This window comes from Hydractinia symbiolongicarpus, chromosome 5 (assembly GCF_029227915.1).
Source record: "Hydractinia symbiolongicarpus strain clone_291-10 chromosome 5, HSymV2.1, whole genome shotgun sequence".
Taxonomy (NCBI): Eukaryota; Metazoa; Cnidaria; class Hydrozoa; order Anthoathecata; family Hydractiniidae; genus Hydractinia; species Hydractinia symbiolongicarpus.
In genome coordinates this window covers 11119421-11134731 of record NC_079879.1, presented here as the reverse complement: position 1 = coordinate 11134731, position 15311 = coordinate 11119421, and the positions used below count along the sequence as shown (strand labels likewise).

Below are 15311 nucleotides of genomic sequence, written 5' to 3'. Positions count from 1 at the left end.
GCAATTATTGGGTATGTTTATATAATTTCCTGATTCTCACCGAGGATAAACTACAGCCCATCAGAGCCGTAGTATACCACGAGACATTTACTTCTAAATATACTAATATAAGAAGCTGCCTTCTCTCTCCGCGATAAAAGTTTAGTTTGTCGTAAAATTTTTACAGGCATATATATATACTCACTTTCGTTAAATAGCCATGGGAATGGCAATTTAAAAAAGCATACTCCATGTGATTACATTAATTTATCAACCTCATTATTTTGTGACATCTGATAGAAAGGATAAATGATGCCCTGGGGACGAGATTTACACACCTAATTTTATATGCCCAGTCAAGTTCAATTTTGGTATGCCTCCTTTTTTCTCTATGTACTAACTGTTGGCGATTGTAAGCAAAACAACCATAGTAGCCACTTACGCAGACATCTCCCCATGCCTCCTACAAACACATGCCTTAAGTTAGGCGTGATTTTTTGTTCGCTTAATTTTTACCACACAAAAAACCAAAGATCTAATTTTTTGAGCCGATTCGAACGAATATGGGTACTGATAATAAGTTTCGTTATTATTTTTTAAAAAGCTGAAATAGCTAAAATTAAAATTCTTGCCAGCATAAGTAAATAAACTTAATGACATTCGGTTTTCATAATCTTAAATATTTTACGTTCTAAAAAAAACTTTTTTATGTCATCATGGGCTAACGATGAGCTGACCATATTGCGCATGACGCGCTAAGACCTTAGCCCATAGTGTGAATGTAAAAGTACCTGCTTAGCTCACAGCTAAATTCGTCGTTTTCTTTAATCATCGTTGAAATCAAAATTTTTATACCATAATGATCCAAACAAGCGCCCTGGGCGCTTATTCAATTTTTAGATTTTTAGCATGGGCGCTTAATCAAGGGGGCGTTTAAAAATAGCTGGGCGCTTATAAATTTTTCCTAATTTTGTACAAATTAAAGGCAGCGGTAATTTTCAATTTTGTTTCTTTTTTCTAAATAATAAAACTGAACAAAAGATGTAACAAAATAAACTTTAGTCTTTCTAGAGTTCTCAATATAAGCGTTTTAGAAAGTAAAATTTTCAAATAAGCGCCCAGTTTCTCAAGGTAGTTTTTGATTAAACGCTCCCTTTTATCAGGTGGGCGCTTATTCGAGGGGGGGGGGGGGGGGGGGGGGGCTTAATAAGTGCTGGACGCTTATTGAACTTTGATGAAATAACTGGGTGCTTATTTGAGGGAGGCGGTTAAAAAATGCTAGGCGCTTAATCGGATCATTACGGTATATATTTTTGTCAGCTAATAGCCAGATAAGCTCACTTTAAGCAATCATCTTCAAAGGAAGCCGACATGTGCAAAGCGATTTATGTTTTTTGAATTAGTAGTGTTTGTTCGTGGAAAGATCATTTTAAAACTAAAATGGCTGACAAAATTAAAAAAATGACGTTTCAAGAAGAAAAAGAAAAGTTGCGTTTGCGTTACGGGTGAAAGGCTTTGCCTGCCTTACTGACCCAAGTCGTTTTATTCTTTTGTAATTTTGTTAATTCCTTTCTTTCCAGGCTACGTCGTCTTCTTCTAAGTTATTGTGAAAATTTAATATATCAATCTTGATCTTAAATATAAATATATTTCTATGAAAACAAAACAACAACAATAAATATGAACAGTTACAACAAAATATATTATTATCATTATTTACCAAGGAACACCCGAAGAGCCAGCTAGGGATGCGAACTGGAAGCTCCTAGGGTCACATTGATCGTCACTTAAACTGGCCACACGTAAACTTTAAAAAGTACCGATCGCAAAAGTATACATCACTTTTACAAACGATTTATTTGAGACAGCGCAACCATTGAATTTTTCTGGATACTTCCACTTCAACCCAAACTCATCAATTTTTATTAAAAACGTCTGTTGCTGCAAACTACTTTGGGAAACTATATATCATTAACTCAATTTGTTTTGCCAGCAAATAAAATTTCTTAAGTTGACGATTGTTGACATCTTCCTTGGTCGGCCTCGTGGTACCTGAAAATAGTAAAACTATTTTACAATAAGTAAAAAAAATAATGTTTAGCTACCTGCTTCGTCCATCTATTTATGTATAATGGTTCTTCGTAGTAAGAAAGCCAGCAAGTAAGTAACGGGAAGTTTTAACGTCTTTGGGGATTTTATTCTAACGGCTGGCTCGTTGGTTACATTATCGCCATAGATACGTATAGCATTGCTCTGATTTGCTTGTCTGCCACACAAGCCGAATGGCGATCAGTAAATGGTTCCAAATGGACTAACAATCCAATCAATGTAACTTAATGCTCTGCGAGGACCTTCATAAATTATAGATCGTGTTTAATACGCAAGGCCGTAATATTCAAAATGATCCTCGTATGGGCATTGCAACAAGCAAGGGCGTTGACAATGAAAGGATTAATCCTCGTATGGGCATTGCAACAAGCAAGGGCGTTGGCAATGAATGGAATGATCCTCGTATGGACATTGCAACAAGCATGGGCGTTGGCAATGAATAGAATGATTCTCGTATGGGCATTGCAACAAGCAAGGGCGTTGAAAACGAAATGAATGATCCTCGTATGAACATTGCAACAAGCAAGGGCGTTGGCAATGAATAGAATGATTCTCGTATGGGCATTGCAACAAGCAAGGGCGTTGAAAACGAAATGAATGATCCTCGTATGAACATTGCAACAAGCAAGGGCGTTGGCAATGAATAGAATGATTCTCGTATGGGCATTGCAACAAGCGAGGGCGTTGAGAATGAAAGGAATGATTTTTATATAAACAAATAAATCTAAAGTGAAAGAAAAAAATCCATTTGCGTATTTGTTCGCGAATATTTTGTCGACTCTTGTCTAAGAACTTTAAATCATTCAAGCATTAGTAACAGATAGTTGGATAAATCTGAAAGAGGTGATGCTAATACAGAGGTTGGTTACCACATGTTCAGATTACATGCTCATGTCCAGTAGGGAGATTCATTTCATTGATATTGAGATGTTGCTTTCATTACCTATATGTCAGATCTGCAAGCCGAAGTGTGTGGATCGATATCACAGTACGCAGACAAAACTACCTGTTATACGAACTGCAAAGCGTCTAAAATAGCAGAAGGTACTACTATTATTACGTAACCAGTAAGATCCAACCGAAATGTTGGTGCAGTAGAAGGAATCTTGCACTTAACGAAAATAAAACCAATCTTCTTTACTTAAAGATGCACGATGTAGATATGAAGAATGAATTCACTCCTTGAAAGGTGGGTTGTTTTCGATCAGCATTTGGATTTAAAAGAACAAATATAAATGAATTAGTAAAATCTTCCAACACCGTGTCTGTTACGCCAATTGAAAAGATTCACTCCTTTTTCACACTCGAAAACAGTTAGCACAGTTGCTTAAACCCTCGAAGAAACACTATTGGATTATATTTTAATACATCGCAATATTGCGTGAGTCGTAATGAATGGCAATTGAAGTGCACTGCAAGTTTTGTCACTTGTAGCTACTATTCAGTTCAGGATGGTTTAAATCTAAAATGGCTTTCCGCTAACTATGAAATAGAGTTTCAGCTCGTTGTCGTTGCCAAGTCGTTGCATAATGCCCACTTTCCAGACTTTCTCAAAGTGTTGTCCTTTCCTTACGGAAACGTACTCGACAATCCAGTGACGGAGGGTTTAAAGTCGATGAACTGCCAAACGAGAACATAATCTCGATAAGATATAGAAATTTTAGTAAGTAAAGAAATCACAAAGTTTTTTCACAAACACCGTCATTGTTATGTTGAAAGATAGGTTTAAAAATCAATTTAAACTTTTCAACATTGTCTCGAATTTTCATAGTTTGGGTTTAAAATTAGCAGGGAGCGTGGACTTTTTAAGAAAGGATTCTTGAATGTTATAACATCAACAAGAAAAGCTTATTTTACAATCACGCAAATTTGCAAAGAAACACTTTATTTGTGACACAATAAGCGAAATGTACCCCTATTGAAGATTGGAAAATTCAGGTTATTTGGTTGATTTTTCCCCCGTGAATTTCGTGTCACAATGTGGATTGTTAATTTCTTGTGTGGTCGAGATAGAAAAAAAAGCGACTAGTAATTTTTAAACGCTCTGCCAGGTTATCTACGTGTGTGGAAAAGTGGCGACAGCATTGACCGCTTAACGCTTTTGTCCATATTTGAATGACGAAAAAACTTTTATCCCAATATTTTTACATCGTAACTACCCAGATGATCTTTTCAAATATAATGTTGAAATAATTACGTAGCGGAGGTAAATCAAACTCACAGGTACTCCCTATTGAATTAGAAATAATATTCAACCTGCTTTGGATGACATCCCATTTTCCATGCAATAATAAAACATTTAAAAATACAGCCTTGTTTTCATTTACGGCAAATAAAAGATGGAAAGAGAGATGGTACACTTTCGGCATACAAACTTTTGCGAGCAGAAACCGCGAAAATTGGCAAAATTCGCGATATTTTTAAATTTTACGAATTGACCAAAAAGGAAAGTTTTATATATTTATATAAAATTAATATGAAATTTTCGCGTATTATAAAACTTACGCGCTATAAACCCGCCAAACTGTTAATTTTTCAGAAAGTAAACTTAAAAAGTTGTTGTTTTGTCATTAAAGCTGTGACTTCAAAACAAGGTAATTTTTTATTGGAATTAGCTAAATTCTTAAAAGTTTCTGATTTCGAAAGTTTTTGTATAGCTAAAGCACAATGACACTTACTTCATTAGTTTATTCACACAAGACTCGAGATCATCCTCAGTATAACCAGTAACTTCTACCATAGAGAGCGGCCAATACGGAGTAATTCTCAAACATGTGCGTGATGCGCACAGCACTCCTGCAGTGACTTGCGATGGCAGATATTCATAAAAAGTGTGATCTAAAAGAAAAAAAAAAGATATGGTTTACTTTAGGTGCAGAAACTTTCACATATTAACTCGTTAAAAGAATTTACGAACATGAACTTCTGCGAATCGATCCTGGAGTTATGTACAGGACAAAATTAATGCTTTAGTGTCCAGGTGCATAAATCAGGTCGTTACAGAAGGTCGCGAGGCGTAATAGAGAGAATCAAGGCGTAATAGAATGACGCAAGGCGTAATAGAATGACGCAACGTGTAATAGAGGCGTAAAAGAAAGACCCGCATTGGGAGGTCACGTAATAGGAGGATGCGTCTCAGAGAAAAAACTACACTTTCATTTTCACTTTATATACTTTAAAAAAATAAGCGTTCGTGAATCAACGCACTTGAAAATTTGCGACATAAACTAAACGTGAATTTGATCAAAATTTTCTCTTGTTGCAAAATTTCCTCATATTCTCCTTCAGATTACCTTAGCTTAAATCATTTTGGTTTTAGTATTTTTGATTTTTAAAACAATGAAAATCATCAAAGTCATTCAAAAACGTAAAATAAAAACCATTTTGCAGAATTAATTTTCATGCACTTTTATTGGTAATACCTCCAAAAAAGTAAGCAAAAAATGCAACGAACGAGATTACCTTGTATAACAACACCCAAAAAATAGAACGCATATTTGCGGATGTAGGTCTTCGCCCTGTCAACTGCAGTGATTTTGTATCCAACATGCAGGTCTTGCTCACTGATTGCATCTTTTAAAAAGAAATCAAGAAACTGAACTGGTGTTGGAATTAACAGTCTAAAAATAAAAAAGGCCCATCTATACAACCGTTACCGTTATTTCATGCGTGCAACATATACATTTTAGTGCCAGGGTTCGGATAAGGACAATAAAAATTGAATATAACTAGGATTTAGAATTTTTATTCAGAAATTCTGTTTCTGGATATTTGTGCATATATTTAGGGAAAAGTCGATTCTTCAAAAAAATGTAGAGACCAATGCCCAGACATATTTTTAATCAGGGTATAATTAGGGTTTTAACCTAGATATTTATCCAAACACTTACTTTAGAGATAAGTCAGTAAATAATATATGCATATAAATGATTTCAAATGTACAAAAGCACAAAGGTGTGAAACCGTTTTCGGATGGTTACATACGTACCTCCAGTCTAAACTGGTCATTATCGTTAGCTCCATTTGCACAAAATCTTCGTGAAAGTATTGAGAATTGACCAGAAAACCTCTCAAGGTTGCAACTCTTGGAATCAAATCATCTCTTTCATCTAATTTAGCTATGAAGTAAGAAAAGTAACATCGAAAATCATTAACACTAGACGATCAGTGATGTATCCAGCAAAATTTTGAAAATAATATTCCAGTTTAATAGTACCTTAACTCAGATATCCAAAAATAAATATGCCTTAAACAAAATAATTTTTTATCTCTCACATTGTTTATAAGAGAAAAGGAGAGAAAGAAAGCTAACTGTAACATTTTATTGGGAAGTTACATATAATGTCAAGCTAATAAGATGTTAGTACTGGGCTAAAATAACAACGTTTTTGTCGTTCAGCTCTCCTGCGTTATTTTCTGGCAGACACAACACCTGAAAACTGCAAGTATGTACATTGCTGACCACACAATAACAACACATACCTGCAACCCACAGTGAGCATAGCGCCAGCAAATTTAGCTGCATCTGCTTAGGGAAATCAAATTTATCCATAATAAGATCGAACAACGTCACCGACAAATGTAATATTCCATGTGTCAATTGTAACTTTTCACTAATGACTGCCAACCAGTCTACTAAATATCTTCGTAGAAAAAGTTGTGTAGATGTCCCTGTATACTTTGGAGTCTGTAATTCCCTTTCTCGCAATACAGCATAAATTTCAGCTGATAATTTGTCTTCGTGTTTATCAATGAAACATAGAGGGTGATCAACCATTATTTTTTTCAATAACAACTATATTGGATTTAACTAGATGAAGATAAAAGAGAAGTAAATATTCCATTGTTTTGTCCTTTCTTCAGAAAGAATGAAAAATGTGTTCCGCAAGACGTCACTCATATGCCAAGTTTTACGCTGCCATGTTTGTTATTATTAGTATATAATTAAGACAATTTTACGTCACTAACATCAATATCATGATAAGACTCATATCCCCCCCCCCGCCTGCAATATCTGGCTCAAGCAACAGAAATTAACTATATTTTTTTAAATTTTCTCTTCGGTTGTTTAAAATCGCTACCCTATTTGTAGATAGTATAGCTACCCTATTTGTAGATAGTATGTTAGAGCATAACTCTAACAACGTAATGGGTAATGAAAAAATTGTTTATCATTACCCTTAGGTAAAATTAGGGGGAATGAGGCTCTGTTCCGCTCAAACAACAAAGTTTTGTAGCCTGCATAGGTAATAACCATCATATATTAGTTTACAAAATACAGTTTACCTGGCTATATAAACCTTTTCTTTATAAGTGTTCTAAAAGCATAAGAAGACAAAAATTTTAATTTTTTAGCATGAAGTCCAGGATAATTCCAGAGTATAAAAAATGTGGAAAAAAACAAAAATGTAAATTTATAAATAACTATATACAACAAAAGCTCATTAAAAATATTAAATTATTAGTAACTAATTGTTCAGAATTCAGTGATCAAATTAAAACTGAATGAATAAAAATGTGCTTAAACAGCATTAATCTTCTGAAAAATTTGACTAGAAAAATTTGTTAACCCAAAGATGACCATTGAAACATTTTGTTTAAAATCATAAACTATGTTTCATTTTCAAAAATAACCAATTAAGTGTATGTAAAATGTTCAGTCATGGTACAATATAGTCAATTCTCTAAAGTTGGGCATGATTTTACAATTCTCATTACTCGGTCCAATACAATTGTGTTTGTACTTCGACATGATTCAACATTGTATGGTGGCTCAATCAATGCAAGTCCATTAACAACAGATAAAATATTTTCACTTGTAAGGGAAACTGGAAGGCGGTTCAACTCTAACCAATCTTTCATCCTGCTTTGACGTTCAAGAATTTCCCCATCACTGTAGTTCTTGTTTTTATTATCTGTGGACCCAAACACAACATTTACAAATGTGTTCTTAAATTCTCTGTATTCAGGTGTTTTAAATGAATCACTAATTATTCCAATTTTAATACATTCAATTGCATGCAGCAATATAATTTGCAGTTGAAATGCATTTTGAACACCATGGTCTTCAGCTAGAATAACAACTGAATTTGTAACAGGATCTATTGTGAAACATTCACCAGATATCTTTGTATTATTCTTTAGTGTAATGTCAATGAATTTATCAATATAATATAAAGAAACATTTTCTTCAAGTGCTGTCATTGTTTTTCCTTCGTAAACACATCAGTATCTGCTAAACGTTTATTATTAGGCAATATTATGCTAAGAAGAAAATCTAACAAGAGGGAAATTTAAGGAGGGTTGGTTACATAAAAAGTCGAAAAAAATATATATGTACGCATAATATATGCATAGGTTATATAACATAACTTAAAATAACTTAACGTAATTTTTTGCAACATTTTCTTTCTTAAAACACAACAAAGAAGTTTTATTTCTACAAAATCTCAAAATTTAAGGAAAAAATGAAAAAACATTTTCAAGTAAAGAAATATTTGTTCAGTAAAATAAAATTAAAACAATTTAAATCTCAGTACAAAAACAAGAAAAAAAGCCTTTAAATTCAAACAAATTTTGTCAGGTATCAGAAGAATTATATACATTCAAAACATTATCTAAAATAAGGACCTTTACTCATATTTTGACAAAGCTGGTCATTCACACTTAGTTAACTATGGCAAATCGTGTCCTTGATTGGACATTTCACTTGCTTTTATATGGCACAGACCTTGTACAGGAAATGCAGTCTTTTGAATGAAAAGGATGATACAAATGAATGACAAATCACTGATCAAAAAACAATTTTTTTCAGCTAGCAAATATAACAAATAATAAACTGCAATTTAGTTTTTCTCACCCTTAGCTACAATTGGATGATTATTTTCTTATACACACAAAGGTAGGAGATTCTAATACAAATATTGAGGGATATACCCTGTTCATTATTTCCAGGAGCGATCTTTCTATCTTAAATTATTTAATGCTCACTTCAAGCTATGCATAACCAATTAGGTTCCGTGCTCCGCCAAACAACTCACTGCAACATCCAACAGCCCACAGTGTGCTATCTCCCCAATTTGCCTCACATTAACCCAGGGCTAGGGTAACACTCACCCATATCGAATCGCCGCCAAGGGGAATCAAGCCTGATTTCCCAGAAATAGTGTGAGAGTTATAACCACTAAGCTGAGGTGCTTAGTGGTTACACCTGGTTTAACTTTTAATGCACACTCAATGCAGTTGGCATAAAAAACTAGCTTAGCTATGTAGTATTAGTTAGATACAGCTAGCTAACCATATTTTAACATGAAAAAATTGGCTTCTAATAAAAGCTTAAGAAAAAATTTACGTTTGGTATGGGAGTAGGAGTTAAAGCTACGGTGTCTGCAACAAACTAAGTACATTATTACTAAACAAATCACCATGCCCTGACAACATATTTCTTAAGTTATGGAGTTGTCAGCAAAAAAAAAGAGCCCTGGGACAAGCAAACAAGTGTTATTTTGGCAAACAAAATTTATGTTAATCAATTCACCTTAATAATATCTATGCATTGCTAAAATTTGAATGCACATTTCTTAACAGGTCTAAAATTACAGATGTTACAAAATGTCAAAATTTGCCATTTACTTAAATATATAACATTATAATTTATGCAGCATAATTAAATCTGAAATTCTTTAAACGTGTAAATTTGCTGCCGTTAAGTCAGCTTCAACGGCAAAACAAAAATCACAACTGCAAAATTTTTGCTGCGTGGAAGATTTTAACGACAGCAAAACTAACTAATTAAACTTATTGCAAAATGTCCAATAGCTTTCTGTCTTGGTTGGACACCCCCACTTTCAGATCTCAGAATTATTGAATAGCCATGGTCCTTTTAATCCACGAGCAAGCCTATTCATAGCCAACCTGACCATCCTAGCTAATTTACCAACTCGTGACTTAGTAAAAAGAACTATGTAGTGATGAATCTCTTTTGCCTGGCCCCTTCGTCGCTGGTAACCAGGTCTTACACAAGAAATCCAGCAATGCGGTTCTAACTAATGCGGAGGTGAACGCCAACGGAGCACGGATGAAGCAAGTTCGAAAAACTGCACTTACAGGCGGAACAGACATTTCATCATGGATTTAATTGTAGATAATTTTTTCATTTGACAAAACAATTGGAGACCATAGCAGGTCCAAATTTAGTGGAATTTATTGTCATTCAAACAATCTTAAAAACGAAACCCACGCGCAGTAAAATTTTTCTGTCTTATGAAAATGACAGTATAGTCATGCATACTATTTCGGAGATGTAGAAAAGGAAGTTAAGATTGACACAGTCGCTATACGCTGGATCATCGTGTTTTGGGCTCACGGCTTAAAATGTCCACCACTTTCCTACCACAACATCGCATGGGTAACATCCTTGATTTGTCTTCTTGATCAGAAATATTTGAATCTACTTGATTTAAATAATTCTGAAAAAGACTGATGCGTGGTATGATCTAAAAAAGACTTGTTTGACAAAAGAAATAAGTAGCTAGCAAGATTAGTAAGTTGGAAAGAGTGTTTTTATTTTTGTGCAGTCTATAAACCACTACGGCAAAATTTTGCCGTTGTGGTGGTTGACCCTTTAAGTGTGCGAATTTTGGAATATTTTGCTCTCAATAGTCTGAATAAAAGATTTGTTGCTTAAATAGGATGTAATAGATGCCTAAATAAGAAGTATAGTTTATTTATACTGCAAACAGCATATTTAAAATAGTTAATGTAATTTGATGTCTCTGGAAACGAGGAGGTTAAGAGCTGACCGCATCAAAGTATTTAAAATAATAAATAGGTATGACTTTTAAACTGGGTGTGAATTTACTGATAAGAGGGCATTCAAAAACGATATGAAAGCCTCACATAGATGAGTTTCGGCATGACGTTATGTGTTGATTTTGCATCGAGAACAATAGACATGAACACGCATGTGCACAGGCAATATTAGTAAGGAACCGCAACAATCGAAAATATGAAGTGTAAAAAAAGAAGTGACGCTAAAATTGGTAAATTCTGCTCGTATAAAAGACAGGATAAATAGATGAGAAAAAAATTTCAATTCCTTTTCAACTTTATATTCCCAAAAATTTATAAATTAGCATAAAGAGTCAATTTGGCTATGTGGTCCTTCTTTTCTTGCCTGTTAGGATGCGTGCACATATAGCTATGGAACTTTGTAAACATTTGATAAAAAAATCATTTATTTCTCAGGTTATTAATTAATCGAATTGTCTACCAGAGAAGGAAGTGTCTGCCACTTAAATAAACCGTTTTAAAAAGTTTATTCAACCACAATTCGAGACTGTTAGGTTGCTTTTACGCAAGTAGTAAGACTCCTGCCCCCAGTTCTGAAACAAACAGGAGCTTCTAACACTCTAGAAACGCCTTTGCGCCTTCTAGTAACAATTGGCAGGGTATATATCTTGAAGTTGGTGAGGCTAACTACATTACAATATTAACCACTTGCAAAACCACATGCGCTAAGCTACGCATGGCAATGAAAATAAAAATTAAATTAATGCGGGTCAATTGAGAAAATGACTATAATCCTTCTAAAGCGATTTTACAGAACAGCTTGTTTCTTGGTAGATCCAATTTGCGTAATTGAGACAGAGAATCATATATAATTTGCTTGCAAACATTTTTGCCATACCCTTAAACCTTGTGTCACAGATTTAGGCCAGGCGGAATTATATTTGTTTTAGTCCTGATTTCTATCAGGTCAGGTAACCATAATTTTTTTTTTGATTGCACACAACCAGTTTGCAACTAAAGTATAAATCATCCATGTACATCCCCACACAATCGCAGTTGTAAGATTATTTAAGAAAACATTTAGCTTAGCTAGCTAGCTCACGCTAGCTCTAGCTCTATAGCCAATAGCTAGCTATCTAAAAATGCTTAGTTCCTACCCCTTACCTCTTCCCCATGTCCTTGTTATATATCACTTACGTAGTTGGTGTACATTATTCTTATTTTTGTGATAAAATTGGACTGCCTCTTAACGTTTTTTTTTATTGTGTGTGTATCATTTTTCACATCAGCTATGCATAAAAGTTGTGGAAGGATAGAGGATGAAATATTTTACCATAAAAGTACAACACAGTTGAGAAGCAAAGAAGTAACATACTGTAAATATATCCCTCCTGGCGTTCTTAAATGTTTTGTTCTAGAGGTCCTTGTTGAAGCATGTAATATCGTAAAAAAGAGCTTTAATCACACAATCTCCTTCTTTTAAAGTATTGCAAGATGTGTCATCGTACAATGCTTTACGATTTTTTTAATCCATGTGTATTAGCTACTTTTTTGGTAGCCTAGAGTAGTTTGCCCCAAAGATTGTTAGGTTTTTATATGACAACACCTAGTAATGATCTGCCCGGATAATAAACGCTGCCCTGATTATGTACACAGCTTGCCCCGGTTAAAAACAGGGTAGAAAATACATAATCAGGGCAACATAATCAGGATGGCTGGCTTAGTATGTACGACAGTTATGTACGACAGTCAAAAACCCACCCTCATCCGCAAAATCTAGTTAGTTTTAAATGGTGTTTTATCATGCAGAGAAAATGGTATGTGACAATAATTTGTCAATAGTTTATTCACAAAAGTTCGAAGAAAATGTCAATCACAGCCTACCTTGGCCAGCCATTTATATATCAGAGCATTAATAATCCGGTCACCATGACATAATCATGGCAAAAAAGCATAACCGGGCCATGTGTACATAATCTGACCATCCTGTTTATATACAGGCCGTTTTTCGCAATCCGGGCAGAACAGTAATGAGACCTAGTAAGAAGAAAATTGCAATAGACCTTTTTGAATGTTTACATTTTCTAAGCCCTTCTGGCTCTAACAACTGCATGGCAGGAAGAAAGATGAGGAGGCTTGCTGAAGAAAGGTGTTTTTCAGCCCATTTCTTTCTACGGAAACATTTTTAGGGCTTTAAACTATTATCAAGTGTAGATCGATAACTTCTGATTGACATATTTTTTTATAAAGTTGTAATGATACCTTTGTGGCAAAGAAACAGACTAAAAAGGACCTCACTTCATCTAGTGCCTGCATCTTTTAGCCTGCCACGCAATTGCCAAAAGGGCTTACCCCGGAAAATGTAAACATTTAAAAAGGTCTATGGTGGTCAGGCAGATGGCAAAATGAAAATGTAAAAATTAAATTCTGGGATCAAAATGAATTTGGATATACCTATTGAGAGTTTCTCATGCAAAACTTCCAGGTAAGTGCGACTTATAGAAAGACCTTGGCATCTTAGTGAATTCACATTGTTTTCTTCAGATTAAATTCCACTTTTTTTTATTCACCAGAATTTTAAAAACTGAGGTGATTTTTATGTCAACCTGCTTTTTTGTATCTTGTGAAATGAGGATGACTTTGATAGAAAGAGTTAATTTTTAAAACATGAAATAACACCTTGTTAATAAGTTTCTGAAGAAATTTGTTAACAAATATAATTTTATTTTGCAGCAAATATACATATGTATTTATCCACAATCAACATTAGAATGTCTTGTAAACTATCAAAAAAATTTATTGATATAACACAAAGGTTCACACGTTTTTTTCACAATGTGTCTCCTAAACGAAGAGTAGTATGTTCTGGAATAGGCATTGTATCACCTCTTGGATGTGGAAGTCAGTTAGCGTGGCAGAAACTTATAGGTGGATCTATTGGCGTGAAATTAAATAAAAAACCAGGCTTTGAAGGCATTCCATCGCAGGTTGCTGCTTTTGTTCCCACTGGCATTTCGCATGGTTCTTTTAATATTCCTGATTTTATTAAAAAAGGAGACACAAAATATTTATCACAGAGTATGATTTATGCTTTAGTAGCTGCAGAGGAAGCTATTGAAGATTCGGGTTGGAGACCTACGGATGCTAAGTGCAAACAGCGTACTGGAGTTGCTGTTGGTAGTGGAATGGTGGATATGGAAACTATAGCTGAAACCTCTCTGACTTTAAAAGAAAGAGGTTACAAACGTGTTAGTCCTTATTTTGTGCCTAAGATCCTAGTTAATATGTCTTCAGGACACATCAGTATAAGGTATGGATTCCAAGGACCTAACCTTTCTGTTTCAACAGCATGTACAACAGGTTGTCATGCAATAGGAGATTCAATGAGACTTATACGTAATAGTGACGCTGATGTAATGATATGCGGTGGAACAGAGGCTGCTATTATTCCTGTGGCTGTTGCAGGTTTTTCCAGAGCACGTGCACTTTCTCATTTATTTTCCCAAAATCCAGAATCATCTTCAAGACCATTTGATATGGATAGAGATGGATTTGTTATTGGGGAGGGAGCTGCCATCTTAGTCCTAGAAGAATATGACCATGCTCTCAAGCGGAATGCTAAAATATATGGTGAAGTATTGGGTTATGGTATGTCAGGTGATGCATATCACATGACTGCTGCACATGAAGATGGAACTGGGGCATATCTTTCAATGAATGCTGCATTACAAGACGCAATAATTTCACCATCAGATGTTCAATATGTAAATGCCCATGCTACATCAACACCAATTGGAGATGCTGTTGAAAATGTAGCAATAAAAAGGTGTTTTGGTGAGCATGCGTATAACTTAAAAATCTCTTCGTGCAAAGGTGCAATTGGACATTTATTAGGAGCAGCAGGGGCCGTTGAATCTGCCTTTACATTGCTGGCTCTACATGATAAAATTATTCCACCAACAATGAATTTATTTAAACAAGACAAAAAAGCTGGTTTTGATTTAGATTATGTAGCTAATGAAGCCAAGGATTATACTTCATCTGGAAAAAGACGCATTGCTTTAAAAAATTCGTTTGGTTTTGGTGGCACAAATGCTACATTGTGTTTTGGAGAACTACAATAACTATTGTAAATATTGAGAATAGATAATAATGATGTATATTTTTATTCTTGACTAGCAACTAGTTTATGTATAAAACGTTTTTTATTATGTATGTATTTTTAGCAACTCTCTATAACATGTTGAAAAATTTCCCTAACTTCAATTTCGCAGGACAACTGCATTGTTGGCTAACGATAAAAGGATATAAAATGGTTTTTTAAGTCATGTAAAAATTGTCTTCAATTTTTGAGGTAAGGTTGTGCCACAATGCAAGAAATTCTCATACCTTAATGTATATGATAAAAATTAGTCTGCAGAATTTTAACTTAT

The 15311-nt window shown here is 34.4% G+C and overlaps 3 protein-coding genes across 3 annotated transcripts; 1 reads left to right on the top strand and 2 right to left on the bottom strand.

Moving 5' to 3' along the window:
• Window positions 1–1607: 1607 nt before the first annotated feature.
• LOC130644776 (cyclin-J-like) lies at window positions 1608–7468 on the bottom strand. Its single transcript, XM_057450506.1, is given in 7 exon segments — window positions 1608–2031; window positions 4767–4860; window positions 4863–4926; window positions 5543–5708; window positions 6077–6206; window positions 6571–6898; window positions 7375–7468. Coding segments are annotated over 6 exon segments (795 nt in total). The 5' UTR covers window positions 6866–6898; window positions 7375–7468; the 3' UTR covers window positions 1608–1985.
• On the bottom strand, window positions 7318–9696 carry LOC130644774 (gem-associated protein 6-like). Its single transcript, XM_057450503.1, has one exon. It carries the CDS (start codon window positions 8290–8292, stop codon window positions 7765–7767), a length of 528 nt encoding a protein of 175 aa, XP_057306486.1. The 5' UTR covers window positions 8293–9696; the 3' UTR covers window positions 7318–7764.
• A 3450-nt stretch (window positions 9697–13146) lies between these two features.
• LOC130644761 (3-oxoacyl-[acyl-carrier-protein] synthase, mitochondrial-like) lies at window positions 13147–15166 on the top strand. The gene has a single exon (XM_057450488.1). The coding sequence runs from the start codon at window positions 13623–13625 to the stop codon at window positions 15000–15002; it is 1380 nt and encodes a 459-aa protein (XP_057306471.1). The 5' UTR covers window positions 13147–13622; the 3' UTR covers window positions 15003–15166.
• The last annotated feature ends 145 nt before the right edge of the window (window positions 15167–15311 follow it).